This window comes from Hyaena hyaena, unplaced genomic scaffold (genome assembly GCF_003009895.1).
Source record: "Hyaena hyaena isolate Hyena2069 unplaced genomic scaffold, ASM300989v1 scaffold_2546, whole genome shotgun sequence".
Classification (NCBI taxonomy): Eukaryota; Metazoa; Chordata; class Mammalia; order Carnivora; family Hyaenidae; genus Hyaena; species Hyaena hyaena.
The window spans coordinates 3103-21855 of NW_024083155.1; the positions used below are offsets into that span (position 1 = coordinate 3103).

Sequence of the window (18753 nt, forward strand, 5' to 3'; positions counted from 1 at the left end):
TTTCTCGTTTACACCTGGTAATCCTTAATCCTTTTAATTGTATTTAATTTTGTCAAACTGTCCTCTCTTCTATAGAAGAAAACAGAATGTGAATAGCTGTGGGTGCTATCTAACTACAGTGTTCATATTTAACTCTTGTGCCCTGAATCAGGACTGCCATACAAAATTATGCAGCTGCCAGTGTCTATCTGGATGGAGTCTGAGTCCCACAGCGATGTCATATTTGCAAATTTCTTGATGAGAAGGAAGCTCAAGGTGAGGAGACGTCATTTTATTAATGGAGCCAGAACCCTAGAAAAGGACATGGAATCAATATTTTATCAAAGAAGTACTGGTATCTTCTGCCGAAATACCCAGCTTTGCTGGTCTAAAATGAATGGAGGATAGAAAGGAGAGAGAAAACAAGAGAAAACTCAGGCTCAAGGTAAGTGGATTTTGATGTTTCTCTGTCTAATGTATCAATTCATTCTCCCCTTAACACCGCCCCCCCCCGCCCTGATTTCCATGACCAGGTTAGAAGGAAGAGAAGATGGAGTGGGGGAGGAAGGAGAACTCACTAAGCAGCCTGGTCATGTTGGCCCCATCAAAGGCTTGTTGTGTAAATACTCTGTTTCACGTTGTAGATATCGCTGAGCGTGAGTGTATGATTTTGGTGAAGTGAACCTTTCCTTTGACCTTTTCTCATTCATTTAAAAAATGTTAAATAAGTTGATGTAGTCAGTTCTCCTATTTTTTTTTTCCATTCAGGAATTGTGTGACTGGATGAGAATAAGACATATCAGAATACACAGAATCATAGTTTGGCAAACTTTGCCCCTTTGTTAAGGAAATCCCTGAATGGCCATGCCTATGGCAAATGACACCATGTTCATGCCCTCTGTACTGACTTTCATTGGGATCCCTGGTCTGGAAACTATACAGTGTTGGGTTGGGATTCCATTCTGTGCTATGTACATCATTGCATTGGTGGGAAATTCTCTGCTTTTGGTCATCATCAAATCTGAACCCAGTCTCCATGAACCCATGTATATCTTTCTGGCCATGTTGGGAGCCACAGACATTGCACTTAGCACCAGCATTGTCCCCAAGATGCTTGGGATTTTTTGGTTCCACTTGCCAGAAATCGATTTTGATGCTTGCCTCTTTCAGATGTGGCTCATCCACACATTTCAAGGTATTGAATCAGGAGTCCTTTTGACCATGGCTCTGGACCGCTATGTAGCAATCTGTTATCCCCTGAGGCATGCTCTCATATTCAGTCGACAACTGGTCACGCATATTGGAATTGGGGTGACATTGCGGCCTGCCATTCTGGTAATCCCATGCCTCTTGCTCATAAAGTGTCGTCTGAAACTTTACCGAACCAAGTTGATATCCCACACATACTGTGAACACATGGCCCTTGTGAAGCTGGCCACTGAAGATGTTTACATCAATAAATTCTATGGTCTCCTGGGAGCTTTTATTGTTGGTGGCCTGGACTTCATTTTGATCACCCTCTCTTATATACAAATATTTATCACCGTCTTCCACCTGTCCCAGAAAGAGGCACGTCTTAAGGCCTTTAATACTTGTATCCCCCACATATGTGTCTTCTTCCAGTTCTATCTGCTTGCATTTTTTTCCTTTTTCACTCACAGATCTGGTACGTTGATACCACCATATATACATATCACCTTGTCTAACCTTTACCTACTGGTTCCACCTTTCCTCAACCCTTTTATCTATGGGGTGAAGACCAAACACATCCGAGATAAGGTGGTAAAAATGTTCTGTTCCAAAGATCAGTCTTGACATTGGATGGAAATAGTTCCTCCTATGGATTTAATGGCTCATCTATTGGGCCTAATGATCTGAAAGTCCAGTCAATAGTTTGCAGTATCATCATGTTTTAGGAATAAATCAATAAACATACAAATTATTGTGTTAAAAAATCTGATTGGGTATTGACTTGAAATTATAAGGCAGTTAGAATGAATTGAGGGAAATAGAAGAGCTGATGATATGCTGGAAAACGAAATGGTTGCCCAAGGAAAAATCAGAATGCAAGATTTTCCTTATCACCTGAAGTTGGTCTGTGTCAAATAGACAAATTAGAGATCCTTTTTCAGATTGTAGCAAACACACTGATTCTTTTGTACTTAGAACACCGAGATCAACTTCTTTTATATAATCTATAAGTCCCACTACATTCTTTCTCCAACTATCTTCAACCCTTCTTTAGTGTTTACTGTGTCCAGTAAAAATTTATCTCTTGAATATATCTTTATTATATATAATCTGAACTTTGTGTGAAGTGTCTCTAAATATCTCCTTCCCCTCAAAGCCTATCCTCATTATGTAATTCCTACTTAATCAAATTGGTACTTCTCATGGCATAAAATGTTTGTTCCAACAAATCTAGGACTAAGGTATATAGTACCATGATTATTTTTATTGTTCTTAAATGTTCATTTAATTTCTCACTTGTAGAAGAGCAATTTGAGAAAAGCACTGGTATTTGTTGATTTTTATTTTAAGAAATGTAAGGCAAGTTTTAGATTTATCTTAGAGACAATGCTATTCTAAAACTTTTTTCAATTATTTTCCTGATTCAATTAACAGTAACCCTTTGGTCTAAAAACCCTGGACAGAAATTCTGGAGGCTAGGATTCTCACAACATTTGCTTTCCAAAGTATGGTTTTCTTTTTAATGTAAAGCAAAGTACAATTGTTTCTACATTAATATGCTCATATGTTAATAATAATATTTCATAAATAAATTGTATTTTGTGAGTCCATCATAAATGAGTATAGGTAGTCAAATATTTGTCAAAAATATTTTATACAGAAAGCAGATTTCTATTTGGTAGGAACAAAATTGCTGAATAAGTTGGTTACATGCATGTGTTCTGGAACCTACATGAGCTTGTTTCAAACTCTTATTTTCCTAGTTCCTAACTGTAGGCATTGGAATACAATTTACTATCACAAATTCATTGCCTGAACTATAAATAATGAAGAATAGCATACATTTCATTGGGAACTAGAGATGTGGCTGTCCCTGTAATTATTGGATACGTTTGTGTAAGGCCTTCCCATGGGATTTGGTGACTGGTAAGCACGCAGTAGAGATTATCCTGGTCATCAGGCTCACCATCATTTTCACTGTGAAAACCTGCATCATTCCTCTTGCTCTTGAGCTGAAATACTGTGCCACTACTTTTCAAATAGTTGTTAATATTACAGTAAAATTAATTTAAAAATACAAATTAAAGCTTTGTGTATGACCCTATTTGTCACTTCTCATTCACTTGTACCTGTTAATTGAAGTGTTACTTATACCTATACCTATATTCATATATCTCTGTGTATAGACAAGTTTGTTCATTTTATGTGATTTTATCATTTCTGTCCTTTGATTTGTTTGCTTGTGTTTTCAGCCTTTGATTGAAGAGTGTTAAAATATTCCATTATGAATGTGGATCAGTCTATTTCTCCTGTTACAGCTGCTGATTTCTTGGATTTGTGTATTTTTAAGGTATGGGTAGATAGGTACTTCCATTTGTTGAGCGCATAAAGATCTAAGAGATCTTTGTTGATTGATCTTTTGATCACTGTGAAACAGTTCTCTTTGTGTAGCAAGGCACTAAAGTCTTATGTTTGTTATTTTCCACTACTCTTTATTTTAGCTCCGTACTCCTGTCTTCTGTTCTGTGATTCTGCTTTCCTGGATTACTAGGTTTAACTCCTGTACTTTAGCAATTTTTAATATTCATCTGATTCATTCTCTTTCTCACTCTCTTTATTTTAATTTTGTTTTTTAGTATATTCTAATTTTCTGATAACATTCTTCAACTCTTCATTTTTAAGAATTAGTAAATTTATTTACCATTGGTTCTATTTCCTTGCACATATTACACATTGTTACTTTACAATTCTTGAATGCTATTTACAATAAACACAACTGTGGGCGGATCTGTTTCTACTGTTTTTCTCCTTGTTTTGGAACTCATGTTCCTGTCTCTTGCCATGCTTACTAATTTCATATTGAGTGTTAGACATTATACGCAAAAATTATGAATGCCAGATGAAGTTATATTTTCCTCCAGGGATAATTCACATCTTGCTCCGTGGTAAGCCCCTTAGAGGATCTTTACCTTGATCTAATCAAAGATTTGACTGAGTTGAAGCTTATTCCACCACTTCATTGGCTAGTTTCACTTTTGCATCAAAGCTTGGCCTGCTCAGGCTCTCAACCTTGAGCTAGGACACAATCCACACCTTGGGCTGTAATCTTTGTGTGTCAAGAAACACAGGACTACCAAAAACAACCATCTTGTTCAAATATTCCCTGCAGACACTTTTGGCTTTCCAATCCCATGTGGTTTCCAAGGTTAGCAAATATCTAGTCTGAAAACTAACACGTTGTCAGACTGGGTCTCTGCTCCTCCATTCTCATCTGGAATGAGATCTTTTTGCTGCCTCCTTTTTTCTTTTAGGCTCTACCAGAATTCCAAAATCTCTGTTTTCTGACCCTCAAATTGGGCTTTCTGCCAGGAAAATCGTCCATTTTGGCCAGACATAAAAGAGGGCTCTTGGCAAATGTGGCTTCAGAAAGAGCTTTCTGTCTTCTGAAATACTCCTCTCTGAAATCTTATTGCTTCAGAATGTCTCAGTGGATTTTAATTTCTTTTTATGTACATTATTTACTAGTTCATTGCCTTTAGGCTCTCCTTCTCGCTCCTTTTGGAGTTTATTTTACACAAAATATGTTTTTTATATATTTTACAATAAATATGTTTTATTAACCTAATTTTTCCTTTTTTAATACATTATTTGGTGTGCTTTGAAAACTGCCAGTCACAACATTTATGTATGGCTTTTAACATATAACATATATATGAAAACATATATGAAAGTGCTTGTGATGCCTACATATCTGAAAATTCAGTGGACAAGTAAAATTATGCCATACTCCAAGAAAAATCCCTACAGATCTCTCTTTGGATAAATATATATGTCTTAATGGAAAGAATACTGTTAATTGTATAAAACTCAAACACTGTAAAATGCTTCTTCTGTCCTCTCTCCCCAGTCTCTCATCAGTTAATTAATAAGTATGATATTTAGGGTTTTTTTTTTTTACACGAATATATGTAGAATTATTTTAAATAAAAATTAGATTATATCATGAATATTTTTCTGCATAATGTGTCAGCTACTTATGAACAACATAGGTAACTTTGTAAATCACAATGTTTGAACTTTTTTCATTTTTAAAATGCCCGTGACATTGAATGTTATAGAAATACTACAATTCACTTTTTTCTCTAAATAAATATTTTTGGAACATATTAATGATGTAATAAACGTTTGCATGCATATATGTATTTTCATAGCTGTGTAAGCAATTTTGCTGTGTATATTCATAAATATAGAATTACAGTATAAATATATCTACAGCCTATTTTTATTATTTTCTGCAGTTATGTTCTGTGAAGTCACTGAATTCTGAACCATCTCTCTTTAGGAGTAATACACTAACAAGTTGCTTTGAGCCTCTGATCACATTTTCAATAACCATTTAATACATAACCTGTGTGTATGTTTCTATTTAAAGACACATTTTAATATATATCAAACACAGTCAATAGATATTTCTTACAAATAATGCATTTCATGCAGTATTTCCCTGTAATGAACACTAGCCGAGAAGGGTTTCTCACTTTACTGACTTTGGGTACTGTGTGCAGATTACTTTCCATTTCACATTTGCAGCAGTGCTGTCTGCTACATTTTATTTCATTGATCATAGCCCCATGAATTCACAAATTTAGTCAAGTCATTGTCTTCATAGTTTCATCACCCACTCCAGTTGTTACTATAGCAATTGGAGAAGCAGCCTCATACACAGGTTGGTAAACCCCCTCTTCCTTTTTCTGGATGTTCAGTATTTTTGATCCATTAATATCGAACTCACAGGCAATGAAGCTGTAACTCCTGCCTAAAGGGAGCCTATCTGACACACTTATTGCCTCTGTAAAATGGATCACAGCCTTGAGTTTAGGAACTTCATCATAATGCTCGGGGACCATTTTAACAGTCAACATCACCAACAACAAAAAAGAAGAAAACAGAGCAGTAGATATACCACAAAAACAGATACTCATTTATTTGTATTAGAGATGAAACAAGAAGGTAGAGCTTCATCGTGTCCAGCCTCAGCCGGGAACAGGTGTGTCAGGCAGCTCAAAGCTTTTGCTGCCCTGCATATGTCCACTGATGGTGACAACACTGGGGGCATTGATTCTGGGGTTTCAAATATATTTGAACAAGTAGGTGGATTCACAGACAGAATCTGTAAATAATAAGGATCAACTGAATATATACATATGTGTGTATAAATACAAATATACATATGTTGATATATATCCGCATACACAGATATAATGCATTAATAGCTAACTTTTAATTCTGTTATCACTTTAGGTGCAATTTAATTAAAATAAAGGATAAATATGTAAGCACAGAATTTTAACTCTGTATGAAACTTTTTCCTTTTCACTATTATTCACTTGGGTTCATTCACTCTATTGTAATCTCTGCTCAGTTTTTAGAGTGAAGACATTGAAATTTTATGGGAAACTATAGGAAAACTTCTTTACCTAGAAATATTCATGGGGAAAAATAAAAGCTCAATTTAGGCAAAGTGTAAAGTTCACTAAACCCATTTTACTGTGGTATCAAGTGGGGGTAATATTATTGCCCTTGGACAACTCAAATAGTTATTCTTACTCCAAAACCTGACTTCTAATATCCATAAAATATTTTCAAGTGTTTTCTATTTTTATTTTTGGGGGGAAAGGGCAAAGAGAAGGAGACAGAAGATCCGATGTGGGTTCCGAGCTGACAGCAGAGAGCCTGATGTGGGGATCATGCTCTTGAACCAGAGGATCATGAACTGAGTCAAAGTTAGATGATTAAGCAATTAGGCCACGTAGGTGTCCCCCAAAATTTTGTTTAATGTAAAACTTAATGCATATATGCTAAAGATCACATATTTTCACCATCAATTAATATTATAATATTGATGATATATAATATAGTAATATGAAGTTTCCTTTCCATCCTTTTTCTCAAATTCCCCTAACAAAAAGGGGAAATAAGATCTTTTATTTTCCACTGTAACCCGAACAGCTCAATTGCCAATGATTGGCAAGGAGTTTCTTTCAGAAATGAGCTTCACAGAGAGAAATAGGACTGATGGGAGAGGCAGGCATTCTGAATAAAGAAGTACCATTACAGAGAGCTCAACAGAGGAGCATCAGGGTAAAGTAGTTTGTCATGGGCAGAGCTATTTAGGTAGACTGAGATACAGGGATGTGTGGGCTTTAAACTGTGACGGTCTGAAAGGCAAGAGTAACAAACATGAGTGTGGCATCTTTTAATCTAAAAAGCATATCAATTTTCTAATAAAACACTAAAAGACAAATTAAAGGTAACAGACCAAACATTAGTTTTCAAAATTCAATGTTTCCCTGTTTGTCAAAATACCGATGATGGAACTTCATATACCTGAAGGTAAATGCGCAACGAGATGTACACCCCTCCCATCTCTGAAGCCTAACTGTAATCACCCTCTGCTGAGAACTTGGCTGCCTCAGGCATGGTTTGATATAGCTGTGATGAGGTGACAATATTAAAAGAAATTTTTAAAAAATCTTGAGATTGATACTATTTTTTTTTTACTTTTTGTTTTTAATTTAGTAAGAGGTCAATGTTTTTTTAAAAAGCAAGAAACAAAAAAAAAAGTAATATCCCCATTTTATTATTGACTTGAATTTCCTAATTTTACCTATGGAAGAGGATGAGACTTAGAAATGGAATATACATTCAAAAGATTCTCAAAACCACAATTCTATCCCCAGCTTTTTAATTTTTATTTAAAAATGTTTTATTATATTTATTTATTTTGAGAGAGAGAGAGAGAGAGTGAGAGAGGAAGAGGGGCAGAGAGAGAAGGAGACAAAGAATCCAAAGCAGGCTCCTGGCTCTGAGCTTCCAGTGCAGAGCCCTGCATGGCCCCCAAACCCATGTGTATGAGACTATTTCTTGAGCCGAAGTTGGATGCTCAACCCACTGCGCCCCTCTATCCCAAGTTTAAGTACTGATGTTTTACATAATATGTATGTGCCTTAGCATCCTACCTTAAAGATAAAAAGGTTGATTAAATGTCTTTAAATTTTCATGTACGTTGACACCAAAATTAAAGTCAGTTGACAACTCTCATGAGTATTGTAAAATATAGAGTTGGGAGTACATGGTAGACTCTGTAGAGATATGATAGCTGATTCAGTCACTGTTAACCAAATCTTTTACATTAAACTGTGTAGTCTAATCTACCAATCCTGTATTCTATTAGGTGAGACAGAATGGGCTTTCCAGACACTTTTGCTTAAACATATACAGAAGAAGTGTGAATGATCTTGTAGAGACCTAAGGAAGGCTGTCCCAAAGTATACCACAATGCCATAAAGATTATGTTGAATTAAACTTACTTAAAAAACAGCCAGAGCAAAAATACTGACTCTATGCCTCAGGAAAGCAGGAAGCACATCTCCCATATGAAAGGTACCTTCTCTGCATCAAGAGGTAAAGAGACATCCTTATCATCAGAGACAGGGAATTCAGGGCCAAAGTAGCCTATATAAATAAATCTTGTAACCTTTACTAATTTATTACCCCAGCCCCAACTCAAGTCTACATTTAGAATTCTTTACTAATGAAAGCTCCTGAGCATAAGTATTCTTTGTCCTGTCAAGTCCTCACAGATAATATGTTTCTTTGTCTAAAATGTATAAAAGCTTCATGCCTTGGTCATTTCCTCTGGTCTTAATTTTACAATGGACCTTGGTGTGCAGTAGTTAAATTTTGTTTTTTTTTTTTTCTTTCTTCTGTTAATCTGTCTCCTGCCAATGTAATTATTAGACTAGTTTTAAATAGAGTAAAATTTTCCTTCTCAACAAACTCAACAGAGTCAATTTGTGAAACATGGTAAAAATATATAAAGGCTATTTGTCCCATACAAGTAAATATACAGATTTACTAGTTATATGAAAAATAAAATCACATGTTGAACTAGAATTCAAAAAACACAGATGGTACTGTAAACTTAGTAACTACCCAGGCAAGTGATCACTGATACACTATGAAACAGAATTCACTGTGGATAACATTATACTTAATTTTAAAATTAGGGAATGAGATCAGTAACACTTCTTTGCTTATTTCTCTGGCTTTGGAAAACAAAATTAAGAAATGACTATAAATATGCTTTTAGTCTGTTAAATGTTACATATACATTTATTATTTCTGGTTCAAATCATTATTAGTAATTCCTCCTGCAAATACTACCTTCTTTCCTTAGAACACATTAACTTCTAGCACTCAGTTTTGTTTAGTGAGCCATCTCTGGATCCTGCTACGTATTTGTTGGGTTTTGACACTGTAGATGATAGGGTTCATCAAGGGTGGGAAAAGGATATAGACATTGCCCATGAGGACATGGACCACAGGAGAGAGGTGCTTTCCAAATCGATGCACCATAGTCAGACCAATAATTGGATATAGAAAACCAGAACAGCACAGATATGGGAAACACAGGTCTGCAAGGACTTGAGCCGCTCCTCCCGGGATGCAATAGTCAAGACTGAATGCAGGATCAAGATGTAGGAGACGAGAATGAGCACTGAATCCAAAAACAGTGTGCAGATCACTAGGGCTAATGCATAGAGGCTGTTGAAGCGGATGTCAGAGCAGGAGAGCCGAAGTAAGTCTTGGTGCAGGCAGAAGGAATGGGAGAGGATATGAGGAAGGCAGTAATCAAAGAACTTTAGGAGGAAAATGGGAGCAGTGATGAACAGGAAACTCCTCCCTAAAATGGCCACACCAATGTTGATGATTCTCATATTGGTGAGGATGGATGTGTATCTCAGAGGATTGCAGATGGCAGTGAAGCGATCAAAGGCCATGGCAAGAAGGACTCCAGACTCCATGCATGATAGACCATGAACCAAGAAGGTTTGAGCAATGCAAGCATCCAGACCAATCTCTTGGCTGATCCCCCACAGTGTCCCGAGCACTGTGTGCACTGTGGACAGCCCCATGCACAGGTCAGTGAGGGCCAGCATGGCCAGGAAGTAGAACATGGGCTCGTGTAGGCTTGGCTCTGTCCGGATCACATGCAGCACCAGGCAGTTTCCTAAGAGTACCATAGCATAGATAAAGGAGAAAGGAATGGAGAGCCAGGGGTATTCTCGTTCCAGGCCAGGGAAACCTGTAAGGACAAAGGTGGAGTTACTGATTTTGGAATCAGGTTGAACAGGCATGGATCTATAAAGATAGATACCTCTCAGAAAAAAATAAAAAGAAAAAAAAACAGCTGATTAAGAATGAGTTTTTCTCTGCCTTAATATAAAGTTTGAAGAAACGATTTAATTTAGCACAGCAGCTCGTTCTATATTAGACCAATGTTTTTATTTTTCAGGAGTTACATTTGCTCTGAAATGGAGACAGACATATGTATGCCTACAAATGAAACCTTGTTATTAGATCACTGGCCCCATCAGAAGAATCTGTCCATATCCATCATCTCACTGTCACTTTCTAACTCCGTGCTTCATACTACAAATAACCTGGCTTGTGAAGGTATTATAATGAAGTTTGAGAATACCACATAGAAAAGGAAAACACATTCGAGTGTTTGCCTTTAAAAACTGGTGAAGTAAATTGCAACTCACAGCCATAGGGTGTAAGATTATCCTCTGCTTATTACATAAGACACTCAGTCATTTATAGGAGTCATTTCTCAGTCATGTTGTCCATTCCTACATGTACATTTCATAGACTTAATAAAGAACAACTGTCACTCACAGCAGAGATGGTCTTGCCAATCTTGAAAATGGATCTCTTTATTTTCTCTTTTGTCATGGTGGCATGAACATTCCAGAAGAAGCATGATTTATGCCGATCAGGGGTCACTGAAGTAAATCCTGAACCCTGGGAGGTTCTGAGAGTGCGTGCTGCAACATATAGGGGCATGTGCTCCTTTGGGGGAATGAGAGAAAACCCACGGGAAGTATCTGTAGAGCAGATGCTCCACTCCACTAAATCTTGAATATTCTCACAAGTGCAAGTTTATAAAAATAATTCCTTCATTTAGGGGATTTGGAAATGAACATTGGACAGAGAGATCCAGAAACATGTAGTAGTCTGCTACCTCCCTAACTGGTTTTTACGTGTTTTTTGAGGGGTGGCAGACACATCCTATATAAAACAGGCTATTGTTTTTAACATAAAATTTCATTTTATTTCCCTTCATTTCAGCTACAACTTTTCTCTTTTTAGTTGAACTCATGCCATCAGTATTCAAAGAGTTTGGGTGCTAGCAAATAAAACATTGTTTATAAGTCATAATAGATTTGTATAAAGTTGATAATCCTTATAAACTGCTTGAAATTGGAGTCTCTATTTTCATAACAGAATGTTACTGAGCATTTTTTTTTTTTTGGCATTTACTATGTACTAGGAATCTCAGCATTATTTAATCCTCTGAATTAGAGTACTTCTATTATCTAATTTAATTTCTAGAATTACTTAAGGATCATATCTTTTCATAGGCTGTAGACCACAGAGATAAAGAAAGTACTTACAAAGCCAGACTTTCTGGATTGAAAACCCTCCTCCAGCCCCTGTGAGTGTTGTGTCCTTGGACAAGGTACTTAATGTTATATCAGTTTTCTTATCCAAAATGGGGACTATAGGGGCACCTGGGTGGCTCAGTTGGTTAAGCACCTGACTTCAGCTCAGGTCATGATCTCACAGTTTGTGGGTTCAAGCCCTGCATCAGGCTCTGTGCTGACAGCTCAGAGCCTGGAACCTGCTTCAGATTCCAAGTCTCCCTCTCTTTCTGCCTCTCCCTACTTGTGATCTCTCTCTCTCAAAAGTAAATAAACATTAAAAAATATTTTAAAAATAAAATAAAATAAAATGGAGACACTAGGTGTATCTGGGTGGCTCTTTCAGCTGAGCGATTGACTTTTGATTTCAGCACAGGTCATGATCTGGCAGTTCACAGGATCAAGCCCTGAGCACCTAACTCTGTGCTGACAGTGCGGAGCCACCTTCAGATTCTCTTTCTACCTCTCTCTCTTCTCCCTCACTTGTGTGCTCTCGCTCTCTCTCTCTCTCTCTCTCCCTGTCAAAATAAATAAATAAATATTTAAAAAAATTTAAAAAGCCTATACAACGATTTGAAAGCAGTTCTAAAAGGGAAGTCTATAGCTATAAGTGCTACCATTAAGAAACAAGAAATATTTCCAATAAAACCTTCACTTTTTATCTCGAGGAGTTAGAAACAGAATAAACTAAGCCCAAAGCTGGCAAAAAGAAAGAAATAACGAAGATCATACCATAAATAAATGAAATAGAGATGGAAAAAAAGCAAAACTGGTCAATAAAACTAAGAGCTGTTTTTTAAAAAAAGATAAACAAAATTTACAAAACTTTAGCTAGACTATGAAAAAAGAGAGAAGACCCAAGTAAATAAATGAGAAAAGAGGGAGGGGACATTACAACAGATATCACAGAAACAACAAACTGGATAATCTAGAAGAAATGGATAAATTCCTAAAAACTTAAAATTTACGAAGACTAAATCATGAAGAAAGAGAAAATTTGAACAAACTATAATGAGTAAGAAAATGAAAGCAGTAATCCAAACCCTTCCACACCTGAAAAGCTCAGGATCAGAAGGTTTCACTGGTGAATCCCACTAAATATTTAAAGATTTAATGCTAATCCTTTTCAACCTCTTTCAGACAAATGAAGAGGAAGGAACACTTCCAAACTCATTTTACAAGGCCAACGTAACCCTAATACCAAAGCCAGATAAGGACACCACAAGAAACGAAAATTATAGACCAATATTCCCAATGAGTACAGATGTAAAAATTCTTGAGGATACATGAGCACACTGAGCACACAGAACACACAACAGTATATCAAAAGGAGCATACACGACGATTGAGTGGGATTTACCTCTGGGTTGTAGGGATGAGCCAACCTATCTAAATCAATTACATTTAGATCAATAAATGTAATATACCACATTAAAAGAATAGAATATAAAATCATATGATCATCTCCATAGATGTAGGAAAAAGCATGTAACAAGGTACATTATCATTGCATGGTAGAAACTCTCAAGAAATTGAGTATTGAAGAAACATACTTCAACATAGCAGGGGCAATATATGACAAACCCATGGTCAGTAACATATTCAAAGGTGAAAGTTTGAGTTTTTCATCAAAGATGAGGAGTAAGACAAGTGTGCCAATGATCCCCACTTCTATTTGGATAATTAAGAATCCTAGACAGAGCAGTCAGGCAAGAAAAAAAGAGCATCCAAATAAGAAAGGAAAAATAAAATGTCTCTGTTTGCAGATATGATCCTATATAGAGAAAATCCTGAAGATTCCACCAAAAAAAAAAAAACCCACAAAAAAACAAAAACAACAAAAAAGCTGTGCTACAAATTCAGTATGGTTGCAGGATATAAATCAACATACAGAAAACAATTAACATTTCTATACACTAACAACAAAACATTTGAGAAAGAAGTGAGGATACAATCCATTTACAATAGCATAAAAACAATAAAATACAAAGGAATAAATTTAACTGAGCAGTTACAATATTGGCACCCCCATACCCATCACAACATGATCCACTGAGGAGCATGAAATTAAGTCCTCCATTAGAAACAACCTCAGGCTGAACATAGTCCCAGTTCCAGGAAAAGCCTAAGATGAAGCCACCCTCTGACCACCCTCAGATCTGCAAATCAAAAAAAATGTGTAACATTCCAGTAGTCTTGGAGACGAGTCAGGGCTGGGAACTGCAGGTAGTTACTTTGTACAAACTTGCCAATCAATCACGCTTGCAGAAGCCGTACCTAGATTCTCTGAGCCCACCTCATAATTGGTCCATTTTCAAAGACTCTCAAAGGTCATGATTGGGTCCCGCCAAATGAAACGAACGCCTCGCAGATACTGAATGGTCAAAACTGTTACAATGTGTTACTATGGGCATTGTACAATTATGATTGGTACTTATGTAATGATGCAAAACATACAAGTGTGCACGGTAACACCCCCGCCCTTCCCCAAAAAAACCCTGCTTGCCACTGTTCGGGGCTCCACCTGCTGCTGCTGCCCTGGGAGATGGGTGAACCCCTGCTCCAGCTTGTAATAAAGACCCTTTTGTTCTTGCATCGGTGACGGCTCCTTGGAGGTCTCTGGGGACTCGCGATTCGGGCATAACACCACAACATGGTGTGTTTCTACAAATGAATGAAGACACAAGACATGATATATGAATTGAATATATATTCAATACAAATAATATTATAATAAATGAATAAATATTGATGAATAATAAACTATTATTCAGCCATAAGAAAGAAGAAAATTCTGCCATTGTGACACCTTAGATAAAACTTGAGAACATATTATTAAGTGAAAGAAGTCAGACAGAAAAAGACAGATAATGTACAATACCCCTTATAAGAGGAATCTAATGAAGCTGAAGTCAGAAACAAAGTAGAGTGGTCGTTCCCAGAGGCTGATGGGTAAGACAAATGGAGAGATGTTAATCAAAATGTACAAATTTCCACAATTATAAAATCCACAATTTCTGAGGATCCAATGTATAGTATGGTGATTATAGCTAATGGTACTGTATCATATACGTGAAGATTACGAAGAGAATAGACTTGAAATGTTCTCACCACAAGAAACAAAAATGGCAATTACATGACAGAACAGAATGTTATGGTAGTAGTCATTTTGCAATATGTAAATGTATCAAATCAACAAGCACATAAACTTACACAATGTTATAAATCAATTGTATCTCTATGATGCTGTGGAAGGGGAGAGACTGATTGATAAAGTTTGTTACTGATGGAAAGCAGGTACTCACCAAAATTGAAAAGTCTCTGGAGCAATACAAGAAACAGTGTGCACTATGTGGAAGGTGACGAGAGTTGAAAGGCTGGTTTGTGAAGAAAGGGAATATGATAGTTTCTTACGCTCACTGATGATCTTGTTGAAAACAAATAGAATTGATAAATGAGATATTTTTAATAACACTTTAAAGATTAGAGAGAACCTCTGAAGTCTTTAAACCTTTTACCATAGAAGCACAAGGCAGAGAAAGTTGATTGCAGTGAAACTGAAGACAGAGCAGAGCAATTAAGACCATCAGCCTTGGAGTTAGCTTGCAAGGGTTCAAATCTCACTTACTGTGTGTCTTTACCAAGTTGCTTAACCTCTCTTGAACACAATTTATTAATCTATAAAGCATGGCTCATAATAGCATCTGCTACTTAGGTTTTGTGTGATATTACCTAGTTTTTAAGTATAACTAATGTACAGTGTTATAGTAGTTCCCCTGATATTTTTTTAAATTCCTGAAACAATGTTTGAACAGTCCAGAACATCAAATAAATACGTGTTTGTTAAATGAAACAAATGCAATCCCCATGGATAATTCCAGATTGCAGTCAGATGATAGATGTTTTGGTCATTCTTTTTGAAATGTGAACAGAACATCTCTAGGGACATGGTGTTCATTTATACCAATCTCCTTCCTGATGGTGTACATCACAGCCCTCTAGCTCTCTCTTGATGCAAGTACTTAGAAAGATACAATCTACTTCCTGGGAGCAGAGAAACAAATATACCTGAATTTTGGTAAGTGAGTTAAGACTTGAACGGGGATTGCCAGATAGAAGAGACAGACTGAATCACAGACATACTGAATCACACTCTGAAGGTGAAGGGTAACTACTTTTCACAAATACTCTGTAAGATTAATATACATGTGGGAAGTCAAAATTTATCATAATCTCTAGTTGCTTGAAGAAAGACATTTATTTAAGATCACTTTTTCCTCTGTCTACTCTCAATGTTTTACTAAGTAGTTAAAGAACAATATTCTTAAGTGTGGGGATGTACTCCAACAACAGATGTGAAATACAGTGATGGTGACTTTTTAATTGAAAGATTTCTTTAATTGAAAGAATATAATTGAAGAACTATATACATATACCACATTTGCTCAGATTGGTCCTGTAGGAGAACACAGGCTTGTGAAACTTGTCTACCGAATGGACACAAGTACTGGCTCATAGAGAAAATACCTCAAATTATCCATGCCTGCTTTCCCTGCTTATGACACCAATTCCTCAACCTTTCTCCTAGCAGGCTTCCCTGGCCTGGAACGGGATTATCCCTGGCTCTCCATTCCTTTCTCCTGTATCTATGCTATGGTACTCTTAGGGAACTGCCTGGTGCTGCATGTGATCCGGACAGAGCCAAGCCTACACGAGCCCATGTTCTATTTCCTGGCCATGCTGGCCCTCACTGACCTGTGCATGGGGCTGTCCACAGTACGCACAGTGCTGGGGATCCTGTGGGGCCTGAGCCAGGAAGTCAGCCTGGATGCCTGCATTGCCCAAACTTACTTCATCCATGGTCTGTCCCTCACAGAGTCTGGAGTCCTTCTTGCCATGGCTTTTGACCGCTTTACAGCAATCTGTAATCCGCTGAGATACACATCCATACTAACCAGTGCCAGGATCACCAAAATTGGACTAGGAATTCTAGTTAGGAGTTTTCTGTTCATCATTGCTCCCATAATCCGCCTAAAGTTTTTCCGCTATTGCCGTTCCCACATCCTCTCTCACTCTTTCTGCCTTCACCAAGACCTACTGAGACTCGCATGTTCTGACATTCGCTTCAACAGTTTCTATGCCTTGGCTCTGGTGATTTGTATCCTTTTGTTTGATTCTGTGTTAATTATTGTATCCTACATTCTGATCCTGCATTCTGTCTTGGCTATTGCATCCCGGGAGGAGCGGCTCAAATCCTTGCAGACCTGTGTGTCCCACATCTGTGCTGTTCTGGTTTTCTACATCCCAATTATTGGTCTCACCATGGTGCACCGCTTTGGGAAACACCTCTCTCCCGTGGTCCATGTCCTCATGGGCAACATCTACATCATCTTCCCACCCCTGATGAACCCCATCATCTACAGTGTCAAGACCCAACAGATCCGAGGCAGGATTCAGAAGTGGTTCTCCATGAAGAGGGAATAAAACACTTTAGGTTACACAGACACAAATGGTTTATATTAGAAGACTTCAGGGAGGCAGAGGGAAGCCATATATTTATTTAAGGAAGTTAAAACTAAGGCAACTGAAACCTGAGACTTACAGGATACGCCATATCTTGGAAGATTTAGTAATTAAACCCAGGTTTCCCAATTTAAATATAATGTTGGAAATTTTGTTAGTAGAGTCACTCATCACATATCGTTATCATTTCTGATCATTAAAAAATAATACACCGGTTCATAAAAGTTTAACTTGCAAGGAATATCTACAAAGAAGTCCTCCAAACACACAGTGTCCATTCACCACTGGAGGGACGATTTTATCAACACTTGGTGTGGTTACCTTGATCAACATAGACATTACAGTAGTTCTCTAACTTCAAGTGGTATTTTCAGGCCGGTTAGTAGTTTGGTCATGAGTCATTCCAAAGCATCATCGCCCTTCTCTTCTTATTAATTCATCAACAGACAACTCTGTTTCCTGCTTCTCAGAAGAACTGGTATCATTTTTTTTTACATATCTCTAAATGACTACTAAAGTGACAATCTTAATTTGAGTATTACAGAATTTGTTGTCCTTTATTGTGTAGAATGTATGCTTTGCTGATCTGCTTTACTGGATCTTCTTTTTTCTTTTATGGATTTGATAAATATCAGGAAGACAAGCTTTTTCTTTTTTTCATAGGGGCATTTCCTATCGATGGGGAAAATATGTGTTATTTAATAATTAATGGGAGGTCAGATAACCAGCCATTTGGGAAAGTAAACCTAATCTGTACTGCAAGCCATGTGCAATTGTCATTCATGAGGATCTTGAAGAGAGAGAAGATACTGTTAGCTGTTTTTTGTTTTTTTTTCCTAGCACCAACTCATCTTTACCATTCTCATCCTCTTCACCAAATTAGGAAAAATACTCATGCATATGCTACTAGATAGAACCGAACTTTATTGCTTTGTGGAACTCTGTCCATAATTTTCTGAGAGCAAATGTGGTAAGGATTTTATCTCCTTAAAGGACTTCTCTAACTTTGCTAACTCACAGTCCTCTCCCCTCTTCTGTTACTGGGGATTCTGAATCATTAATCCCAGGATTCAATTCCTATAGCATGGATTCCTGAAGAGGCAGTCCTGTTTTGACAGGCATATAAAATATATTAAGACATACAGATGTATATGAGATCAACTGATTGATAGCTCTTAAATTTCAATCTTTCAGAAAATGTATGAAATAGAGATAGAAGAATTGGGGAAGACCTCTACCTAGGGAAAATGTATGTTATTAGATTCCTTTGAAGTTCTTACTTATATTTTGGAAATTCAAGATTTGAACAAATCATAAATGACATAGTGGATGGATAATAAAAATAACTTTCAATCTTCCAGGATAATGTGAACACAGGTTTACATACCGTATTGGTCCTTGTTCCTACTTCCAATTAAAATGCAGTTAAATGTGTATCACAATAACGTGAAAACGAGAAAAAATAGTCAAATGATTGAAAACTTGGAAGTTATTTTTATAATGTAAATGA

General features: G+C 36.9%; 3 protein-coding genes across 3 annotated transcripts; 2 read left to right on the forward strand and 1 right to left on the reverse strand.

Annotated features, from left to right (window-relative positions):
• Positions 1-843: 843 nt before the first annotated feature.
• LOC120227565 (olfactory receptor 52A5-like) lies at positions 844-1794 on the forward strand. Its single transcript, XM_039225650.1, has one exon. The coding sequence runs from the start codon at positions 844-846 to the stop codon at positions 1792-1794; it is 951 nt and encodes a 316-aa protein (XP_039081581.1).
• A 7635-nt stretch (positions 1795-9429) lies between these two features.
• LOC120227566 (olfactory receptor 51V1-like) lies at positions 9430-10370 on the reverse strand. The gene is given in 2 exon segments (XM_039225652.1): positions 9430-9608; positions 9611-10370. Coding segments are annotated over 2 exon segments (939 nt in total).
• A 5889-nt stretch (positions 10371-16259) lies between these two features.
• Positions 16260-17204, forward strand: LOC120227564 (olfactory receptor 51V1-like). Its single transcript, XM_039225649.1, has one exon. The coding sequence runs from the start codon at positions 16260-16262 to the stop codon at positions 17202-17204; it is 945 nt and encodes a 314-aa protein (XP_039081580.1).
• Positions 17205-18753: the final 1549 nt, after the last annotated feature.